This window comes from Colossoma macropomum, unplaced genomic scaffold (assembly GCF_904425465.1).
Source record: "Colossoma macropomum unplaced genomic scaffold, Colossoma_macropomum, whole genome shotgun sequence".
Classification (NCBI taxonomy): Eukaryota; Metazoa; Chordata; class Actinopteri; order Characiformes; family Serrasalmidae; genus Colossoma; species Colossoma macropomum.
In genome coordinates this window covers 34,722,499-34,741,596 of record NW_023494784.1, presented here as the reverse complement: position 1 = coordinate 34,741,596, position 19,098 = coordinate 34,722,499, and the positions used below count along the sequence as shown (strand labels likewise).

The window sequence follows — 19,098 nt, the reverse complement described above, 5'->3', positions numbered from 1 at the left end:
AGTTATTATCTATAACAGATGAATATTAGTATGTGCTACTTTTAGCGATTTTGGCCTCAGTACTACATCCTAAATAAGCACATTAAGGGGTTAAATGAGTAAATTTAACCAAATAATACAGAGCTTGTGAACTGCCTGTAGATGAGTTTGACTAAACCCTGTGCTGTAAATGTAATATGACAACCATAACTAAATAGTAATCAGCTCACTCAGCATTTTAGCCTCAAGCTGGAAGAAGTGGATATTCTAGTTTTCTTGGCCCAAAAAAAAGGCCTGGAAATTAATGTGTAGACAGCAACTGCATTTAAATTGCGATCGTAATATTGGTCAGAAAAAATTGCAATTAGATATTTTCTCCAAATCGTTCAGGCCCACCCACTTTAACACAGAGCATTTGATATTAAGCAGAGGTGTAGCAAAACACAGAAATCTGAATCGATATTAGGCACAATTATTACATGATCACCTAATCACAGTTATTTGAGATGATCACAGTTATTTATGCTGGCTGCAATCATTTTCCACAGTTATTAGATTTCACAGTCAAATTATACTGCAACAAGCAAAATGTGAATTAGGTTTGTTGGTTTGAGGAATATAACTGTAGATAGAAGAACGCAGTAAATACTTTCAAAGACTTAATGGGACTTATGAAAACAAAGAAGTTCTAACTTTTAATTTGGTGCTGTAAAGTTTCGAGGGCAACACTGAGTAATGCTTGTTTATTTGTTAACAAAAACAAAATTAGTGTAATTTTTTTTGCTTATAATTTCACTCTTGGACATGTAACATGTCTGGGCAACTGTAGACATTTGTGTGAGTGTGTGTGTGCAGTATTGATTCGACAGAAAATCAGTGATGGTTACTGAGTAAACAGAGTTAGCAAGTAAGGCTGTTTGGCCACTTCAGGCTTGTATTTTAGTTGCAAACAACAAACAAGAAAAGACAATTAAATCATTAATTAATCACAATTGTTTATACGATTATTAATGGTCAGCTAGAATTTCACGATCGTGACAGCCCTAATCAATATGATACACTGGCCTCTTGATACAATATTTTTTTTTACACAGCAACAATAAGGAGCACCTGAAAATGTGCCTTATGTTCACATGTTAATGTTAATATGTTAATGTTTGCATCATGTGCACCGCACACATACAATATCATCAGGTTTACTATGGTTTTTGATTCTGAGGTGTCAGTTTTTTCTCTTGATTCTCCCGTTAAATTCCACACAGATATTTTTAGCTCAGATGAACAGAAGCTCTTTTACAACTATGCTTGGATGATAATGCACGTTTAGACAATGTTTATCATCTGTAGAGTTATTGTGATAAGCAGTATCATAGTGAGCATTACAGAGCCTTATCCTATAGCTCACTTTTTCCCTGGATGGCAACATAATTACCATGTAATTACCAACTGGGCTAGTTATTAATGGCACCTAATAATTTATGGTGATAACTATATTCTGCACTGATGCTATGTAACACTGTTAACATCCAGTGGTTCTCTGCATGCATTTGGTTAGAAAACCAAAATATTAAAAATATTGTGAAACAGGACTGTTGACACTTCTTCTGGAAAAGCATGTCCATTTCACTCCCTACTCAGTTTTATCTGTTTCATTTGCATATTGCCCAGCATTCAGATGGACAGTCTATGTTATAATCTTTCCAAGTACATTAAAGGATGTATATGTGTAGTTCAGTGGTTAGTGAGTGATGATTATACAAAAGGAAAGGCTACATAAAGCAACGGAAAAACAATCCTGTGGCACATAAAAGAGAATGAAAGAATGGTAATTTGCATAATATCAGTACGTATTCAAATTATCATGATATTTGGTAATATCAGTTATTGGCACACAAATTTGTTTTTTCTGTACTGTACTGTACTGTACTGTACTGTGCTGGCAGCAACTGTTGGGACTTGTCAGTTTCGTTCTGATTGGCTGTCTGCACACACTTTTATGCAGGTTTTATCAGTCCAACAGGAAACACACTTTTCCAAGCAGTTGCCTGCTCTGTGCACCATGGCAGTGTGAGCTTTGCAGAGATGGGTATAATTATAATCATTGGATTGAAAAAGTTTGGAAAGGACACGGCATCACATTTTTAAAAGTTATTCAAGAGTTTCCTCTAAAGCACTTAAGTGAGATATTTAGGCCTTTTTCACAGGTATGATTTTGCTGTAGCCCCACTGTAGCTCCTATGCAGCACACAAGAACATGGTCTGTGGTTGGTTATGTTGTATTATTTCGCAAATGGGTCCTTCCTGTCAAAGTAGGTGGTGCTTGGCTACAGTAAGCAATTAAACACACCAGACTCTCTGACAACAGCCAGAAGTTAAACTTTGCGAGACTGTTAAGAACTTAATAAATGGGTTAATTGATGAAAAGCAAAAGTACCATACTAGAATCTTCAGTCCTGTTTGGTAAAGCTCTCTAGATTAGAGTCCTTCTAGGACGTGAGTCAGGTTTTCATCTACTGCCTGCAGAATCTGCAGTTTAGTCTGTATAAGAGAATCTGCCAGATGAATAAATATTGAATGTAAATACAGTAATTTATGCTAAGTATGTTTTCTTTGCAAGTATAAACCAGTGTTCTCTGCAGTTTTGCCTATTTTTCTTTTGATTTAAAGCTACTAAAGAGGTGCGGCTCCGAAACTTTTCAGAGCAGCTGTTTGCAGAGGAGCGTAAGTACAGTGTGGTTGGCTGAATGACGGAGCTTGCGTTTTGCAGTGGTGGTCTGGGGGAGTTCCTCTCTGGTTCAGTTTTGCTCTAGAGAACAGCATGGCACACAAACCTCTCGGCTTGTTGTTCTGACCACTGTGTTTTTGATAGCACTCCTTGTTCTGTGCTAGCATTCAGATTTGCTGTAGACTGACTGCAAGGTCATTGGTTTCCTGATGGAATTAGCATGTTTTAATAATTCTCAGTTCTCATCTTTATTGTAAAAGTTGCTTGAGTGAGTTTACTCTTTCTGCATTCAGTGAGCTGAACTTGTGCACCTTGTGCAAGAACTGTTAGTGTGGAATTCCACAGGTTTTTCAGAATTTCTGCAAAATTCACAAAACAGTCATTCAGAGTGATTTGTGTGAAATGGTTCAATATAAAGTAACTTTCTCTGATTTCTGTACAGTGGTGGTGGTGATAGGAACTAGGGATTACAGTGTTTACAAGTATAGCTAATTTATTTAGTAGCCAGAATGACAAGTGAACCTACATGGGTCAGGGTTGCCTCTGTAATGTTGGTAATGGTAAATTTGCGGTACAACAAAAAAATTCTTTGGGGACTGCTTTTGCTGCATGTACTTGTTAAAAATACATTTTAGGCCAAAATCTTACCTCAGAAATACCATACACCAGTGTGTTCGTCATCAGGCAGCATATTCATGTCCATTTCATGTAATAACTTCCTGTGATGTACCTTTTGGAGGCATTAAACGCTTCCAACATCTAGTTACCCTCACTGCCACTATGAACAATTCTGACCCTGTTTTTCTAGAATGGTGCATTTCACATCAGACCACTCTGAATGACCTTCTTTACATCTTTGTGGTTAATTTAAGCCGAAATGTAGAACAAAACGTGGATTTTTCCCATTTATGCTTTGCTGTGAAGGCTTTTTCTTTGTTTTCCTGAAGCAGCTGCTTCTTTATGCGTGTTACTTGCTGTTAATTTCCGCATCTTGTGATTTGCTTAGCAACAGTGATATGCGCTTTTGTCATTTAAATGCTGTTTTTTGCTTGCAAAATGTCAATGCGCTGCAAACCTGCAACTGCATTAGCACACTTAGCAGGAAACAGATCATTTAAAAGAAGTTTACATACCTGTTGAAACAATGCTGTTCTTTTTCTTGGCTCAGCGAATGTCAGCCCGAATAAATGAAGGAGACTGTTCGATGGGTGCATTGCATTACGCATATAGGCAGAAATAAAGAGCATTTGCTGAGGATTCAGACAGATAATTGCTATATATTTTAGTATACCTCTTGGAAAAGGTCACTGACCAGTTTATCTGTTGTTTATGGTAAAAATAAATGTCACTGTTGCACAAAAAAACCTTCTCTGTCCTTTTTTGTTCTGCATAATTTGAAAACTCCAGTTACCCTTTGCATGGTGTTAAAATTTCATGATGAACAGACCAATAAAAAATGGTCCAAAATTACTGGAAAATGTTGAAAAAAAACTTGTTACACTGATTTCCATTATATGTTAATGTTTAACATATTAAAATTACCAAATTGGAGAGATGGGATTTTGTTTCAACAGAGACGATATACATATTGCATATTGCTTATACTTCAGATGTACAAATTTTGCAATGGAGTGACTATGAATTTGTTCTCAGGATTGATTAGGGCCCTATGAAAGTCGCCCCTCCAAAAAAGGTTGTATTTTTTCTCAAAATCTTTTTTTTGCATTTTATTTTATTCATTTATTTCTTATTCATTAGTACTGTAAGAAAGTGTACATACATAAACAATAATAAAAAGCATTAATTTTATTAAAACTACTCAAACATATTCAGTAACAGCAAGAAAAGTTTGGGTCATAAATGAAGTTTAGAAATGGATGAACTCATATTGAACAGTCTGAAGATTCTCCACATAGTGTCACTATTAGCACTGTTATTAGTTACTGTGTGCGAAACTGAAGAAGAGGAAACTGTTATAAACCCACACCAACAGAATCTCACAAATGCATGTTTTATTAGTCAGTTTTAGTTTCATTTTGGGAGCTTATGAAGTCAGAAGAAAGTCATGAATGCAGAGTACACTTGGTGCTGCTAGTGTTGCGATACAACTGTTTACTGATATGAGACACATTTACTCATTCAGAGAACCGACGCTCAAGCCAAGCTGAAGAAAAGTGTAAAAAAAAAAAAGTACCAGTGATGTTTCACATCAGTGATCCTGCATGTTCCAGTTTTAATGTTACCAGTTAATTTCCACAATCTGTACAACACAGTCTGCACAAATGCGTTCAGTTAAAGAGTGCCAGTTCAAAATATAACTTAAAAAAATTAATAGATTTTGCTGTCTTGGATGAGCAACTGCTCTGTTGTTGAGGACGCTGGATTTCATAGGCATATACTGTACCTACTGTAACCACTTTAGAAGGTTTCTTTTATGTTAATTTTATTTATTGTCAGCTCAATTTTATCCTTGTCCTTGAAAAGACTAGCTTTAATAGCTATTAGGCCTGTCACGGTCATTACATTTTAGTTCACAGTTGCCATATAAATATGGCTTTTTTGTTCACTGTATGTAATTATTAAAATACACGCCTAAAGTGACAAAATTGACTGTTTAGCTATCTGTCAGTGCTTAACAGCTCCCAACTAAAGACAGAAGCAGCTCCAGCTTAAATAAACGCTACTCACCACTGCCCTCTAGAGGTGGTAGAGCACCAGGCAGAAGAACTTTTGATGTGTTTTTAAGACCCGTAATGTGTCTCAGATGTTTTCTAGTTTCTTTTATTCGCATGTGTTTGCTTCAGCCCCTTCACATCCTGTCTGTTCTGATGTAAACATATGATTGTGAAAGCTAACAGCTGTAGAAAATAATTTTACTCAGCTCAAATAATTGCAAGCCAATTCTGTAATAACTGTGACAGGCCTCTAAATTTTTTATTCTCATTACATTCTAATTTTAATGTTTTATCAAAGTTCAAAAGTATTTTATAAAAGTATAACTTTTTTGGTTTGCGGTTTCAGTTTCAGCCCGCTGTGTCTCGAAATTCTGTTTGAGCTTCAGTTTGGCTAAGATTTTTCCTCACTTTTAGGTGTCCTTGTCCTGGTCTTGGTCCTGAACTACTCTTGCATTGCATAGTTCACTGTTTTCTCCTCTCCCAACACACCTAATATCAAGAGTTTAACCCCTTGAATACTTTTCAGTTATCTTAACATGAAGTGTTCGGTTTCTTTCCCGTAATTATTCAGGTACTACTATGTAACTAAACTGTAAATTACGTAGTTATGAAGTGGGGATCTGATGTTTAGGCCTCTGGGATTCAAGGGGTTTTAAGTGAATGTGTAATGGCAGGAAAACCATAAACACTACCAGACAGGGGACTCTAGAACCAGCACTAGAAACACTGTATTACAGTACAGTACTAGTTTGTGAGACAAACACTGACTGTGGATAATTTGAATCAGACTCATCAGAGAAGCTTTGTCAATGAATTCTGGTTTCCATTTACACATCACTTTACCTTCACTGAGCTGCGTAGAATCACAAAGATTGTGTTTTAGGAAATTGTGTTTTAGTCATTATGTTCGGTTACATCGTTTACTGACAAAAAAAAGCTGATCCTTTAAGACCTAAGTGGCTGGCTGATCATATGTCCATATTTCTGGCTATAGCTCAATACATCATAATGTAAATAATAATATAGATAATTAGTAATAGTAATAATATAGATAGACTCACTAATATGCTTTTATTGAGTGACCTGTAATATTTATTGTTTTCTGTAATACCAGTTAGTGAAACCAGATATTCAGTGTGAAATACTAGAGAAAAATAGTAAAAACACAAATACAAAAACACAGAACTCTGAACTACCACTCTGTTTTGATTGGGCTGGATGGATGCTGTAATGTTTTCTGGTTGGCTGCCAAGCAATGACTGCAACGACAAAAAGGAAAAATAATACAGAAAAATGGCCGGGTTAGATCTGTATACACTGTGATCGAATGAGTGGGCAGAATGGATGACTGTGGATGTAGTGTTGATCAGACCTGGCATTTCACAGGGACGTATGACACTGTACCACATAGGCATAGTGTTGAAACGCTTAGCTTCTCTACTTTAACATGGAATGTGAAGTGTGTAGATTTCTTATAAGGTTGTAATGTTATTTATGTTGAAACATTATATGTTGTGACTGTGAGGGTAACACCTTTGCTTTTTAGGAGTAAAGGGGACTTTTACAGTGAATATCTTCCCACAAATTAGCCATTCATCATGTAAGCTATACATTTTTGAAAGACAATCATGCCAGAATTGACGAGTGATGTTTTCTGATGTTATGGTTATTTACTTCCATAGCTAATTTAATTGCGTTCAGTGCTCAGTATGTCGTGGTGTCTTTTTTCCGTACTTCACAGCAGGATTATTTCCTCCTCTGCCCAATTAGAGTTTCTTCTTTTTCCTTACTATTTTCCCTGTGACTTAATGTTGTTTAGCATTAGTTGATGTGTAGATCTACACAAAGATATATTGAAGTTAAAGGTCAAGCTTTGTTGATATGGTTACAAGGAGTGTCACATCCTCCCTACTTGATTCTGTGTTATAAAATACTTAAGTATAACTCTTAATGAAGAAGAGCAAGAAGCTTGATTAGCAAACTTAAGTACTCTGTATATTTTTTTACCTTCAACAGATTTCTGATTGGGCAATCGTTTGCAGCCTGGTAGACCTACCAGGAGATGTGTAAGCAGCACGAAATGACCAGCTAGTATTTAATCTGATAACGGTTATGATTAAATAGTTAGCATTTTTCTGTTTTTTGTTTCTTTTTCTGATCCACTTTTGTTGATTTTCATAGCTTGCTTTACTTAGCAGAAAAAAAACAGCTCCTCTTTCTTTACAAACAGCTCCTCGCCTTTCTTTAAATACTGCAGCGTTTATATGATGCATCTGGGACACTCTGTCACTCTACTTGCTTAGGCTGTGTAAAATTTCTGACCTGTTAACATGAGCAGTGGAAAAAAAAAAGCAAATTGTTCCACATTTTCGCTTGTGTCACGCAGAGGTAGTATGTGTGAAAATGATCATAGAAGTGTTAACACAGCATAGAGGTGAATGTACTGCAGTTGTGCTGGGGAGGAGGTTACTTACTTAAAGAGTTGATTTTTAAAGAATGCAGCATAATTCAATCATTGAGACATGAACAAAAAAAAATTTAGGTTTGGTGTGAAGTGGTTAACTGTAGAATAACTTACACTCAGACTTCTTCACAGTGGTGCTGATAGGAACCAGGGGTCATGGTCTCTACAAGGCGATGCAATATAGTCATTTTATTTACTGTCCAAAATGACCAGTGAACCTACACGTCTTCTTAGTTTTTATGTGTAATGTTAATAATGGTGTAATAGTAGTAAATCTAAAAAAATGTTTTCTTTGGGGACTATTTTGCATTAATAACTTTCTGTGAGATCTCTTCAATAAGTATGTAACCTCCTCCCCAGCACAACTGCAGTACATGCATATCTGCGATGCTTTGATGAAGAAGTTAAATGCTGTCTTATAATCTTTCTCAAAATTGCATCAAAAAGTCCTGATAGCTCTGTTCCTTGATGTTACATAAAAGCCTCATCCTCACCTTTCTCTGAACGTCTGATTCCTCTGTCCCACAGCGTGGCTTGGGCTTATCTCAGAGTGCATCACTCTTTAACCTGCTTGTCTGTACTTGCTGGCACACTCATAAGGAATGTTTGGATTTGTAGTATTATCCAAAACACAGCCAGATGTGGTCACACTCTTTTGCAATTTCAGATAAAAAATTCAGTCCGTTAGTGAATTTGCTGCCTGACGTCTGTGTCTATCCAGCTTAAATGAAACTTGCAAAATACTTGCATGATTTGCTAACGTTTATGGGAAAAAGTCATTAAAGAAATAGTTACAAGCAGTTGCATCATAAATGGTAATGTGTCTGCGGTAATCTTGTGAGTCTGATGTTTAAAAAGCTGCATATTTTGATAAGAACTGCCTGTGCACACTCATACACACAAGACACAAACACTTTTTCAGCTAAAGCAGTATCACATAACTCACGTCAGCTCTGGCCTTAATCCTGGAACCGCCCTCCAGGCTGTTGAAGGAAAACCTGTGGAATTCCACGTTACATAAGAGCTGAACAAATACGGCCCCTTAAATCTGTGCCTTTTTGTTTCCGAGCTGCCGGAACTGTGACTAGGCTAAACTCCACCACTGACCCTCTACATCTGGCCACCCGGTCACCCAGAACTCTCGAGGGCTTACATAACTGCATAATCTCCACTCTCAGGGCCTGCGTTCTGAGCCGAAACACACTTTAGAAGCTGGATTAACTGCTTGCACACACTTGTGTTCTAACATGGACAGTGTGGTGTTGCTGAAGGTTGTTTACAGAAGCTAAGCCTTGAGCATGACCTCTCAAAAACTGCGGCAAGACATTGTCGAGCACCATACGATACCCTCTGGGCAGAGGATCCAACCACCTGTTCTTCACTTTGTTATTGTGTGGTTATTTTTGGAGAGGCCGGGCCAGCGAGTTCACCCTTGGTCGAGTCTCCATGTTTGGGTTTGACTCAGTCAGCCGTGCAGATGCGGCCGTATTGCACTGTCCAGATTTCTTGTGATGTTCTGCGGCATTTGTTATTTTTCTGTGCCTGTCGGTGAAAGTGCATCACGCACGCTTGAGCCTGGCATTGTAGCTTTATGTCGGCATGCTGTTCCCAGACTTGCTCTGTACCTGCCTTGTTGTGTGAAACGTGATCTGGTAGAGGCGGCCCACGCTCTCTCGCCCCGCCACAGCTCTTACTTCACTTCCTGTTCCTATTTTGGTTTGGGCGGCAGCGCGCAGCACAGGGTTATGGGCCAGCGATATGGCCGCATTCCAGCGTGAGGGTACGCAAGAGGGGGAGAGAGTGGGTTTAGAGGGGCCCTCAGAGGGATTCTTTAGCACTCCGAGTTCCATCCGAGCCACAGAACTCTCTTTTTATACTGCGCTCTGATTGTCTTGTGTTTCTTTTCTGGCTCTAACCACTCTGAGCGGGAATGGATCTGACCTAATTTAGCAGGGTGGTGTTTTGTGTACAATGTGTACTACTGGTTAACTGTTTAAAAAAAAAAAAAGAAAAAAACTTTTTCTTTTGATGACTACATAAATTAGACATTAAAATGTATTAGAAAAAGCTAAATAAAAATGACAAATATATTACAAGAATAAAAATAATATTTTTAGTTAAATTATAATCATTAAAAATATCTAAAATTATATGGTAATAGTAAATAATAAAAATATATGGGGTTCATACATGCATGTGTGTGTGTATGTATGTATATATATATATATATATATATATATATATATATATATATATATATATATTTATATATATATATATATATATATATATGTGTGTGTGTATATAGACACAATGCAAAGCCTAACTGAAACTTTCAAATTATGTAAAAAAAAAAAAAAATAATTGCGACCCATGCTGTCCAAAAAAAAACAGTTATTTCCCTTTTCATTTATTTTTCGGCTTCATTTTCTACACAGAAGCTGCCCTTTACGCTGGGTGAAGACTCCACGATGAGTAGACCAACAGAAATGGTCCAAATTTACTTGGAACAAAATCTCTACATTAACTTTTGTTCATACCTTGTGAATATTGTTACAACATCTGACTACTTTCTAAAGCAGAAGCAGAAACTGTGGCTTTTGCGATTACCTTGATAAAAGTCTTTGCGCTGTTCCGTGTCAGTTAAATTTGCTGCTAGTTAAACATCCATGTGAACTTGGCTTAAAACATAATGTCACCGACGCTGCCACCTCTCTCACTCCCAGCGGATGGCGTGAAACAAGTTGTCAGATTGTAAGAAGGGGATCGTGTGTCGCAGTCGTTAAGTCAGACATTTGGTGGCCTCTAGCTGTGAGGACTGCATTAGGAGTGGAAACACTCCCAAAACAGCCTCAGATAAGCTACCTTTAACTGCGCAGACTGAGCCCGACTGACCTGTGTGATGTGGCACGTCATTCAGGAGAAGCTGCAGCCTCGTTAACAGCATCCACAACACCACAGAATAGAGGATCACAGCCTCCCACACCCAGACAAGCAGGACTGCCCAATCAGATTTAATGCAGTTTAAAACAGACATGTCCAGTTTAATGGGCATTTTAGTCTAATTTACTATTTAAATGTGTAAAAAAAAAAAAAAGCTTCCGCATGGTACATAGGACGGTGGATAACGTGCAGTATCCAAACTCTTACTGTTGTTTCTACTATTACATATCTTTTTTACTATTACTGTACCTAGTTGTGCTGTACAATAGACCCAGCCCACACATCCATAGTAGATGGTATTCTACGCTGGGAAAAGCATCAGTCTAAAGCAGGGCTGCATGATAAATCATATTTTTATCGTTACCGCGATATACGCATCATTAGAGCTGTGATGACAGAACAGATCTTATTACTTCATACACGCAGCGCCAGAGAGGCATTATTACAGTACCAGCACAAACAGTTACAAGCCTGCTTGTCTGCGCTGGGACTGAACCTGCTCTCCCATGCAGGAGACGAGAGACTTAACCATTCCACCAAACGGCCAACTCGCTCGAAAACCTCAAGCTATAGGCCCAAAACTCAGCTTTCATGGAAATTCAACTCAAAATAGCTGCAGCAAAGGGGAAAACGCACAGCACACAAGCTAGCTCAGGGGGTACTGTTTTTCTGTTAGCCAGCTGGGCTACTGAAGCTTACTACCTTACAACCCCCAGAGTTCTTCAAAATAAAGAGTCCTGGACAAACTAAGAAAACAGTGCTGAACTGCACTCAACCAAAAGCAAGAACAATGTTATTTTTAAACGTAATACAACCCAGCGTGTCTGACGCGAATATTCAGTAACTAAACAAAAGAAAAATGAAACAAGAATATGTATTTGTTATATAAAGTAATGAATATATATTTATTTGGTTTTGTAGCCTTTGTAAAAAAAGCTGATGAGGTAATGCTGTCTGTTTCTCCCTTCAGTGCACAAAAAATGTGCTTGCAGTTCTGATGTAAGTACTTGTTAGTATTTCATTTCTTTTAATTTCAAAGAAATAAGAGTAGTAGTTAGGTTTCTGTTTACACATTAAAAAAAAAATATCTGCACTTGCGTTACATCCAGCCAGATAATTTATCACTTCTCATACCGTCATCGTGTTATCCAGCAGCTGTATCAGACATCACATTTCATGTCAATATCATGCAGTACTTGTCTAAAGTCTTTAAAATGAACAGCACCTGTTTTCACCTTAAAGTTAACTTGCTTGTCTAGTCACATTGTACCTTATTTCGTCTGTACCGTTTAGATTGAAAACATGTTTGTGAATAGTTAGTTAGGTGATTCCAAACATGATAAATTAGCTCAATGATACTGAAAGGTTTGTTCCATTAAATCTTTGAGTAGAGTGTAAAATAAACTTGAGCTTGTAGTTCATTAGCACCTTCCTGTGACACTTCCTATGTGTTATAGCTGCACAGTGAAGCACTTCTTCCCTTGTGTGTGGTAGCTATTAGACGGCTGCAGAAGTCTCTCTGTGCTTCGTTCTTTGGACTAAAAAATGTAAGATGCAGGCTCTACACTGCCCTCTGGTGGTGCTTTGAGTTACTTATTTCATGGTTCTTAGATATGAGAATGTATAATGTAAGAAAGAAGCTAATTTGTTTATCAAAATTTTATGACTATTTGAAAATTCTGACATAACCTTAGATAATAAGTCATGTTTGTTGATCTAGTCGGCATAAAGCAAACATATGTCCAGGTCAATCCATCTCACTCTCACTCCAGACACACAACAAAGTTTTGTTTTGCGCCTCCGTTTATGGCCTGGATGGAGCGCTCTATATATACAGAGAATGCCATCATTAACTACTGTCAGCAGCTGCCTGCGCGTTGCTATTTAAAACTCTGTGATGTGTAACATCAGAAGAGTGAACGTGGAGTGGTGCGTGATGTTTCTTCCCCATCGCCTGTCCTTTCCTTCGCTCGTGTTTTCCCGTTACTGTCCACACCTACCAGCTATGATTCAGATTGGCACTGTCTGGCCTGTTTTACAGTCAGGGAGAGGTCTGTCCATTTCTCAGCACTATAGAAGTCTTATATGCATACATTCATTTCTATTAAAGAAATACTGAATGTACACTCAAAGATACTGTCCACTTTTTGGAACCTTTTCTGGACACATGTATTATTGAGGTCGAGTCAGGTTATTAGGCCAACTTTTATTATGTGGGTCATGTCATAAGGGAGATAAATTCAATACACCTCTAAAGAGCTGTTCTATATTTAAAACAAAAAATACTACCTCGTTAAACTGCCTTCTTTCTGTCCCGCAGTGGTGGTGCGCCCTGGTGAAATTTTGCAAGAACTAACTGTGAAAACTAATTTGTTATTGTTGGGAGAGCCTCATGCTTTAATTCTGAGTGGCTTTCTCACCCTTCATGCTGACAAGACCTCGTCCATCTTGGTTGCAGTCAACAGGATTTTGTCTTGCCAAACACCAGCACTCATCACCATTCTTCTCAATTGCATGCTACCAGGGCACTGCTGTTCCCCGTGAGCCGAACATAGGTCACTAATCGCGTGGACTCCTCGTAATGTCTCACTATTCGCTGAACTCCTGTGTTCATCTGCTGTACTTACTGACAAATATCATACTTAACAGCAGATAGTGCTGAGGTGTGTGAGATTACTGTGGCTCAGACTTTGCCTGAATAAGGAATCGAGATGAAATGTGGGGTGGCTGTGGTAACGTAGTGAGTATAGGGAATACTGTGTGTGTTTGGGAGCTTGTGGGTGTGGTAGACATGTGTTTCCAATTAATGACCTCTCTCCATGGCTCCACCCTTCTTAAAATCCACGGCTGGTGTTTTCAGACATACAGACGTACGATGAAATTGCCAAACAGCTGTCCCTCAGCATTTTCACAGCATAAAAATATTTCTCAGATGACATTCTGAGCATAATATTCACCAAGAAAGCAAATGTGCTTTAAGCCTCAGCTTTGATTTTATATATTGAACAGATTTTTTTAAGGCGCCTGTGTAAATAAAGGAAATGGACAATATTTCAGATTATGTGGACACCTCGGTTAGTCAGGTCTAGCCTACATTGATATTAGAGTGTTACACTGCAAAAATGATATCCTGGCAAGTGAAAACATCTCAAAGCAGTCAGTATATCTACTTTTGCTGACTTTGAGATTGTTGTAAGAGTATTATAAGACTTTTTTCTACATGTCCTCTGCTTGTTCTCAGTCATTTTATCTAGAAATTGTGTCTTGTTTTATTCAGTTTCAGGATGGAATGCAGATCATTTCATTGGTTTTAATAAACAGTTATCTGTAAAAGTATTTGCCAGTAAAATTTAAACTTAAAGCAGGTAAAAATTGTAGAAATAAGTTCACTATTCTTATAATTTTCATTTCCCAAGATCAAACCGCATTTCTGCTGTGTATTGCTGTTTATTACCATTATTTATCCAAAACTGATTTGATTTAGTATGTATTTATTTGTCCAGCTCTGTCTTTGCCAGATATCAAGTGGAACATGCATATCGCTGCTGTCGGAACAAAACCTTGTATCTTCATTTTTGTTGTTTTTCAGTTTTTGACATAATTTGGAAGTACCCATTGTCCTATACATTGTCTGTAGATTGGTTCCATTGACTTACATTAAAAGTAAAGTATGTTTTTTCCTTCTCCTGTAAAGTTTTGGAGATACAAGGTTTTGTTCTGACAACAGCGAGATATATGGGTGTATATGTGGATGTATGTATATATAAACTGTTGTGTGCATGTGTAGTTACTTGGTAACTCTTTACAGATAACATGTGTGGCGAATCCTGATGGAGCTATCAGATCTTATTGTGTTGGTGTAGATATAATAGGTCGGTACACAGCAGCATGCCAGTCCAGGAGTGACCCAGTGGTCTTCTCTGTTTCAGGTACTCCTGCGCATGTTGCGTCATCCTCTAAGAAGCCCCGCAGTCGTGGCTTTTTTCACAGTTTCTTCTGCTGCCTGTGTCACGATGAAGCAGACCAGCTGCCTGTCAATAACAATGCGCCGCTCCTGGTGGAAGAGAATGGAACCATCTCAAAAGTAAGACCTGGTCTCAGTACTTCTTCTCTAAGTTTTAATTCAAAGTTTCTCTCCCTCTTTAGTCTCCCCACCCCTCCCTGTGCTCAGATCTGAGGCTACGGGGCAGCCTGTGGTTAACACAGTCGAGGGCCACATGATCAGAGATGTCAGTGAGGAAACCAAAAGTCTCATATGTGCTTTGTGCAAGCTTTTTCCTGTTTACATCCTAATTCTCAATGGCCAATAACACAAATATTACAGTGCTGGTCATCAGTCATATTTGTGAACTAAACCAACATGCTGCTCTTTCCACTGCCCGCCCAAAGATTAATAAAACATAAATAATTAATCCATGTTCCATTTGAATTTAATAAAAGACAGTCTGTATAATTTCTAAGCACAGTTTAAGCCATATGTTAGCGTGTTCTCACAAATTACAAAGCCACCAATGATTCAATTGAACCCCATTCTTGGAAAACAACATGGCAGTTAGCAGCTACTAGCAGATCAGGTGGTCAAGACGCTCTCGGGTGTCAGTTTCAGATTTATGCCTTACTTCAGCTTTTTATAGTGATTTGATATTCCAGGAGTTATTTGTCACGTCTCTGAAGCCCCCTAAAATAAATTGGTAGGTCTCCTGAAGGCGGGCTGAGTGCAGGACTCAGTGTGGCTCTGATCCTCCTGTCATGTCAACGTGTGCACTGCTGCTGTCGTCTCAGGCAGCCTGTGGGCTCAGCGAATCCACATTCTCCCGCGAGTCCCCTCTGCAGGCAGACCTAGAGGACCCTTGTCCACCTGCCAGGCTCTGCAGACTTTGTGGGGAGAGCAAACCTGTTTCAGAATGTCTGGAGTGCTTCACAGCCTCTGAGCTGTGCAGATCTTTTGAAGAGAGCAAGTCCTTTGTGAGGAGCAACATCACTAAATACTTGGAGACCTCTACCTTTTTTAGAAGCAAGTGCTTTGAAGCAAACATGCCTGCTGAACTTTTTGACCCCTCTAAAGTCTCACAGCAAGGCTATCCTAAGGAGTCTTTGGAAGTTGCAGCTGAATCCAGGATGATTTCTGCAGAGAAATCTGTTGACTTTATGGTGCACCAGACCATCTCTGGACTAATGCAGCCTGATGGAGATTATACTGAAAATGGGCAGTTCAATGGAGAGCTATTAGAGGTGCAAGACAGATTTGATTCTTCTGAGAACAGCAGTCTGTTTGACTACGACTTGGAGCACAGTGAGTCTCTTGCAATAAGCACAGCTTTTGTCTCTTTAGAAGAAAAAAAAATTGAATGTAGCACAGAGTCTCAAATCAGTGAGCAAACTCAGATCGCTGAACATGACAATGAACCATTTACCTTGTCGGATGTCATGTCTGATCTTTGCGAGCAGGTAGATACTGAAATTCCTGAGCTTGTCTCCGCAGACGTTGACACGCTGTCTGAACATGAAGCAGAATCTGAGGGACCTTCAGAAGAGTACTGTACCTCTGATGGTTCTGAGGAAATCACTGTTTCAGATTTGTATGAACGGTGCAGCACACACAGTGAAAACACAGAATTGGATCTGGATTCACCACCCTGCGGATACCTCGAACAGTGCAGGCTTAACAATCAAAACATGCCCTCTGAATGCCATACCAGACATTTTGAACTGTCCGAACTGTGCCAGGCCTCCAGAGAAAGCAAGCCTGCCTGGCTTTCTGGGTCCCTTGAGCAGCAACCACCTGCTGAACAAAGAGAAACCATAGATGACACACAGTTAAATCCTGAAATTGCCCCAGGATCCTATACTCACTCGTTTGAGAGCACAGATCAAAGCCAGGTTTCTGATGAACACACTTTGGAACAGACTGAAAATTATACTCAACAAGAGCTTTTCAGCTACAACCAGCTGTCTGAAAATGATATTATGCTAGTACAGTGCTTGAGTTGTGGAAGATACTTTGAGAAATGTGAAATCTCTGAACAGTGCAGTCCCTCTGAGCCTACTGACCCTTCTGAGAACCCAGAACAAAGCGGAAAGTGCCTGGAATTGTGTGAGAGTTCTGGAACACAGCGTTCCGTGTTTCACACCTCTGAACTCCCCAAAGAAAACCCTCCCATGGAAAACAACAACAACAAGGTTAGAAAACACTCAGATTGTGATGCTATGTTTTTTGGATCGATGGAAACCTTTGAGGCACGCTGGCTCTCTCAGTTTCTTGATGATCACTGTCAACAAAATACCTTCGGAAACCAGGCAGACCTCAATGTTGCAATCACTGAGCCAAATGACGAATTACTCAGCAGTGACAGTAATGATGATTCTGAACCTGTAATTGAAGCCTCAGATGGCTCAGCTGAGCAGAGGACGCTTTGCGGGGTGTGTGAAAGGAGAGAAAAAGGACAGTTTCATTATGATGAACCCACTCAACTCTTCCAACTTTGTGGCTTTAAGGCAGAAGCTCTTGAACTTGGCTCTGATGAGAGCAGAGCCATAGAATCAGTTGTTAAAGCAGGGTCTCTGGATGAATCTAGCGAGGAAGAGTATGCTGACTGTATTGATAGCAAAAGCCAAAGCAGCTCTGAAACAGATGAATCGTTTAAAAGTTTTGCAGACGAACCGGAGAGTTTCGAAATCTATCCTGATCAGTCTGATGACAGCAAAGGTTTGCCGAATCTCTATGAGGAAGATGGAGCTTATGAACATTATACTGAGCCATATGAGCTGTGTGATGGTCATGATGATGCCTGTGAACAATATGGACATGACATGGTAGATACACATGAGGAAAACCACTCTTGCTCTGAACAAAACGTAATGGAAAAAGAAGTCTATAAAACTTATGCAGAGGCTCTGTCTTCGGGACTGTCTGTAGGGAATGGTGAAGCTCACAAACCCTGCACTGAACACACAGAGGCTGGTCAGGGTGAGAGTTATAGACTTAATCTTGATGAGGGCACCACACCGTATGCTGTAGAAGGCTGGGGCGGTGAACTCTCTGAAGAAACAGAGGTCATTGAACCCTATGAGGAAGTTGCAAGTGAAGCCGATGGACTTCCCAGTGAAGCTGAAGACACTTGCAAGGCTTCATCAGGAGAAACCACTGTGTTAGAGAACTGCAGTACAGCAGGTGAAGCTGACAGGCTTCCCAGTGAGGCTGAAGACACCTATGAGACTTTGTCAGAAGATGGCTTGGATCCATTTTCTGTTGAAAGTACATGTCATGACCATGAAATCAACACCTGTGAAACACATTCTGAAAAGATAAATACTGCAGAAAATGAGGTATCTGAAAATGTGACAGAGGAAGTTACACAAGACCTCGTTCCTGAGAAAACAGGTGAAGAAAATGAAAATGAAACACACCAGCTTGATTTGACTGATGAGACCCCAGTGAATGAAAACTGTGAGGTGTATGAAACCATTGATGAAATTGAAGGGGCTCACGGACCATGCTGTGGAGAGATAGAAACATCTGAAGATGATGAGGCCTCTATATTTGGCTTTGAAGAAGTAGCAATACACATTGAGGAGCCCACCTTGTTAAATGAGAAGAAGAGTGTGCAAAATGGAGATCAGGAACTATTGATAACTCAAAATGGCATTGAGGTGCAGTCAAATGAAAATGAGGAGCTTATTGAGCCTTGTGGTGTGTCGACAGGTGAAACGGAAACAGAACATTTCCCAGCACAAAGCAAGAGTAGTAAAAAGTTGGAAGACTTAATATACCAAGTTTCAAGATGTGAAACAACAGAGCATAGTGAGGAAAGTACAGTTTTTAAGCAAGCCAGTCAGGAAAAGGCCGACTATGAAGAAGAAGAGCCCTCTGAGGACAGTGAGGCATCTGACGATGATGAGTTCCCAGATTCCTGCGATTGTGAATTCTGTGTGCCATCTGTTGATCAGGTACAGTGCTTAAGTCCCATGTAAACAAGGTAGTGATTGCAACTACTTCATTTTAACTAATTTCAGTTAGGATGTGAAAGCTTGTCATGTAAGACTTGATGCTATAAATGCATGGATTTGGCCTGCAACACGACAAAAGTTTGCACTCATGGTTTTATTTGATTTGTTCAAATCTGTTGATCTGCTGTTAAACAGCTTCAGATCTCTGATGCAGCTGTGTGGTGACTTTAGCTGAACCTCGATGGCAACAAAAATTAAATATGGAAAGCAGCAACAAAACTTAAATAAGGAAAGCGGCAGCCCACATGGGGCTCTTATTCCATGCCATATGGCTTCTTATTTAAGTCAGAAGCTTTGAAAGACAT

General features: G+C 39.2%; 1 protein-coding gene across 3 annotated transcripts in view; it reads left to right on the top strand.

Annotated features, from left to right (window-relative positions):
- The window catches only part of ctdsp1 (CTD (carboxy-terminal domain, RNA polymerase II, polypeptide A) small phosphatase 1), a 33,556-nt gene that overhangs the window by 1,908 nt on the left and 12,550 nt on the right, over positions 1-19,098 (top strand). Inside the window, exons 1-2 of one of the 3 annotated variants that reach the window (XM_036569991.1) lie at positions 14,927-16,079; positions 16,269-18,733. In XM_036569991.1, the coding sequence (XP_036425884.1) occupies positions 15,536-16,079; positions 16,269-18,733 (3,009 nt within the window). In that variant the 5' untranslated portion in view covers positions 14,927-15,535. Of the gene's footprint in view, positions 1-14,715; positions 14,871-14,925; positions 18,734-19,098 lie in introns of those variants that run through there. The other 2 variants (XM_036569999.1, XM_036569983.1) reach the window with 2 other exon arrangements.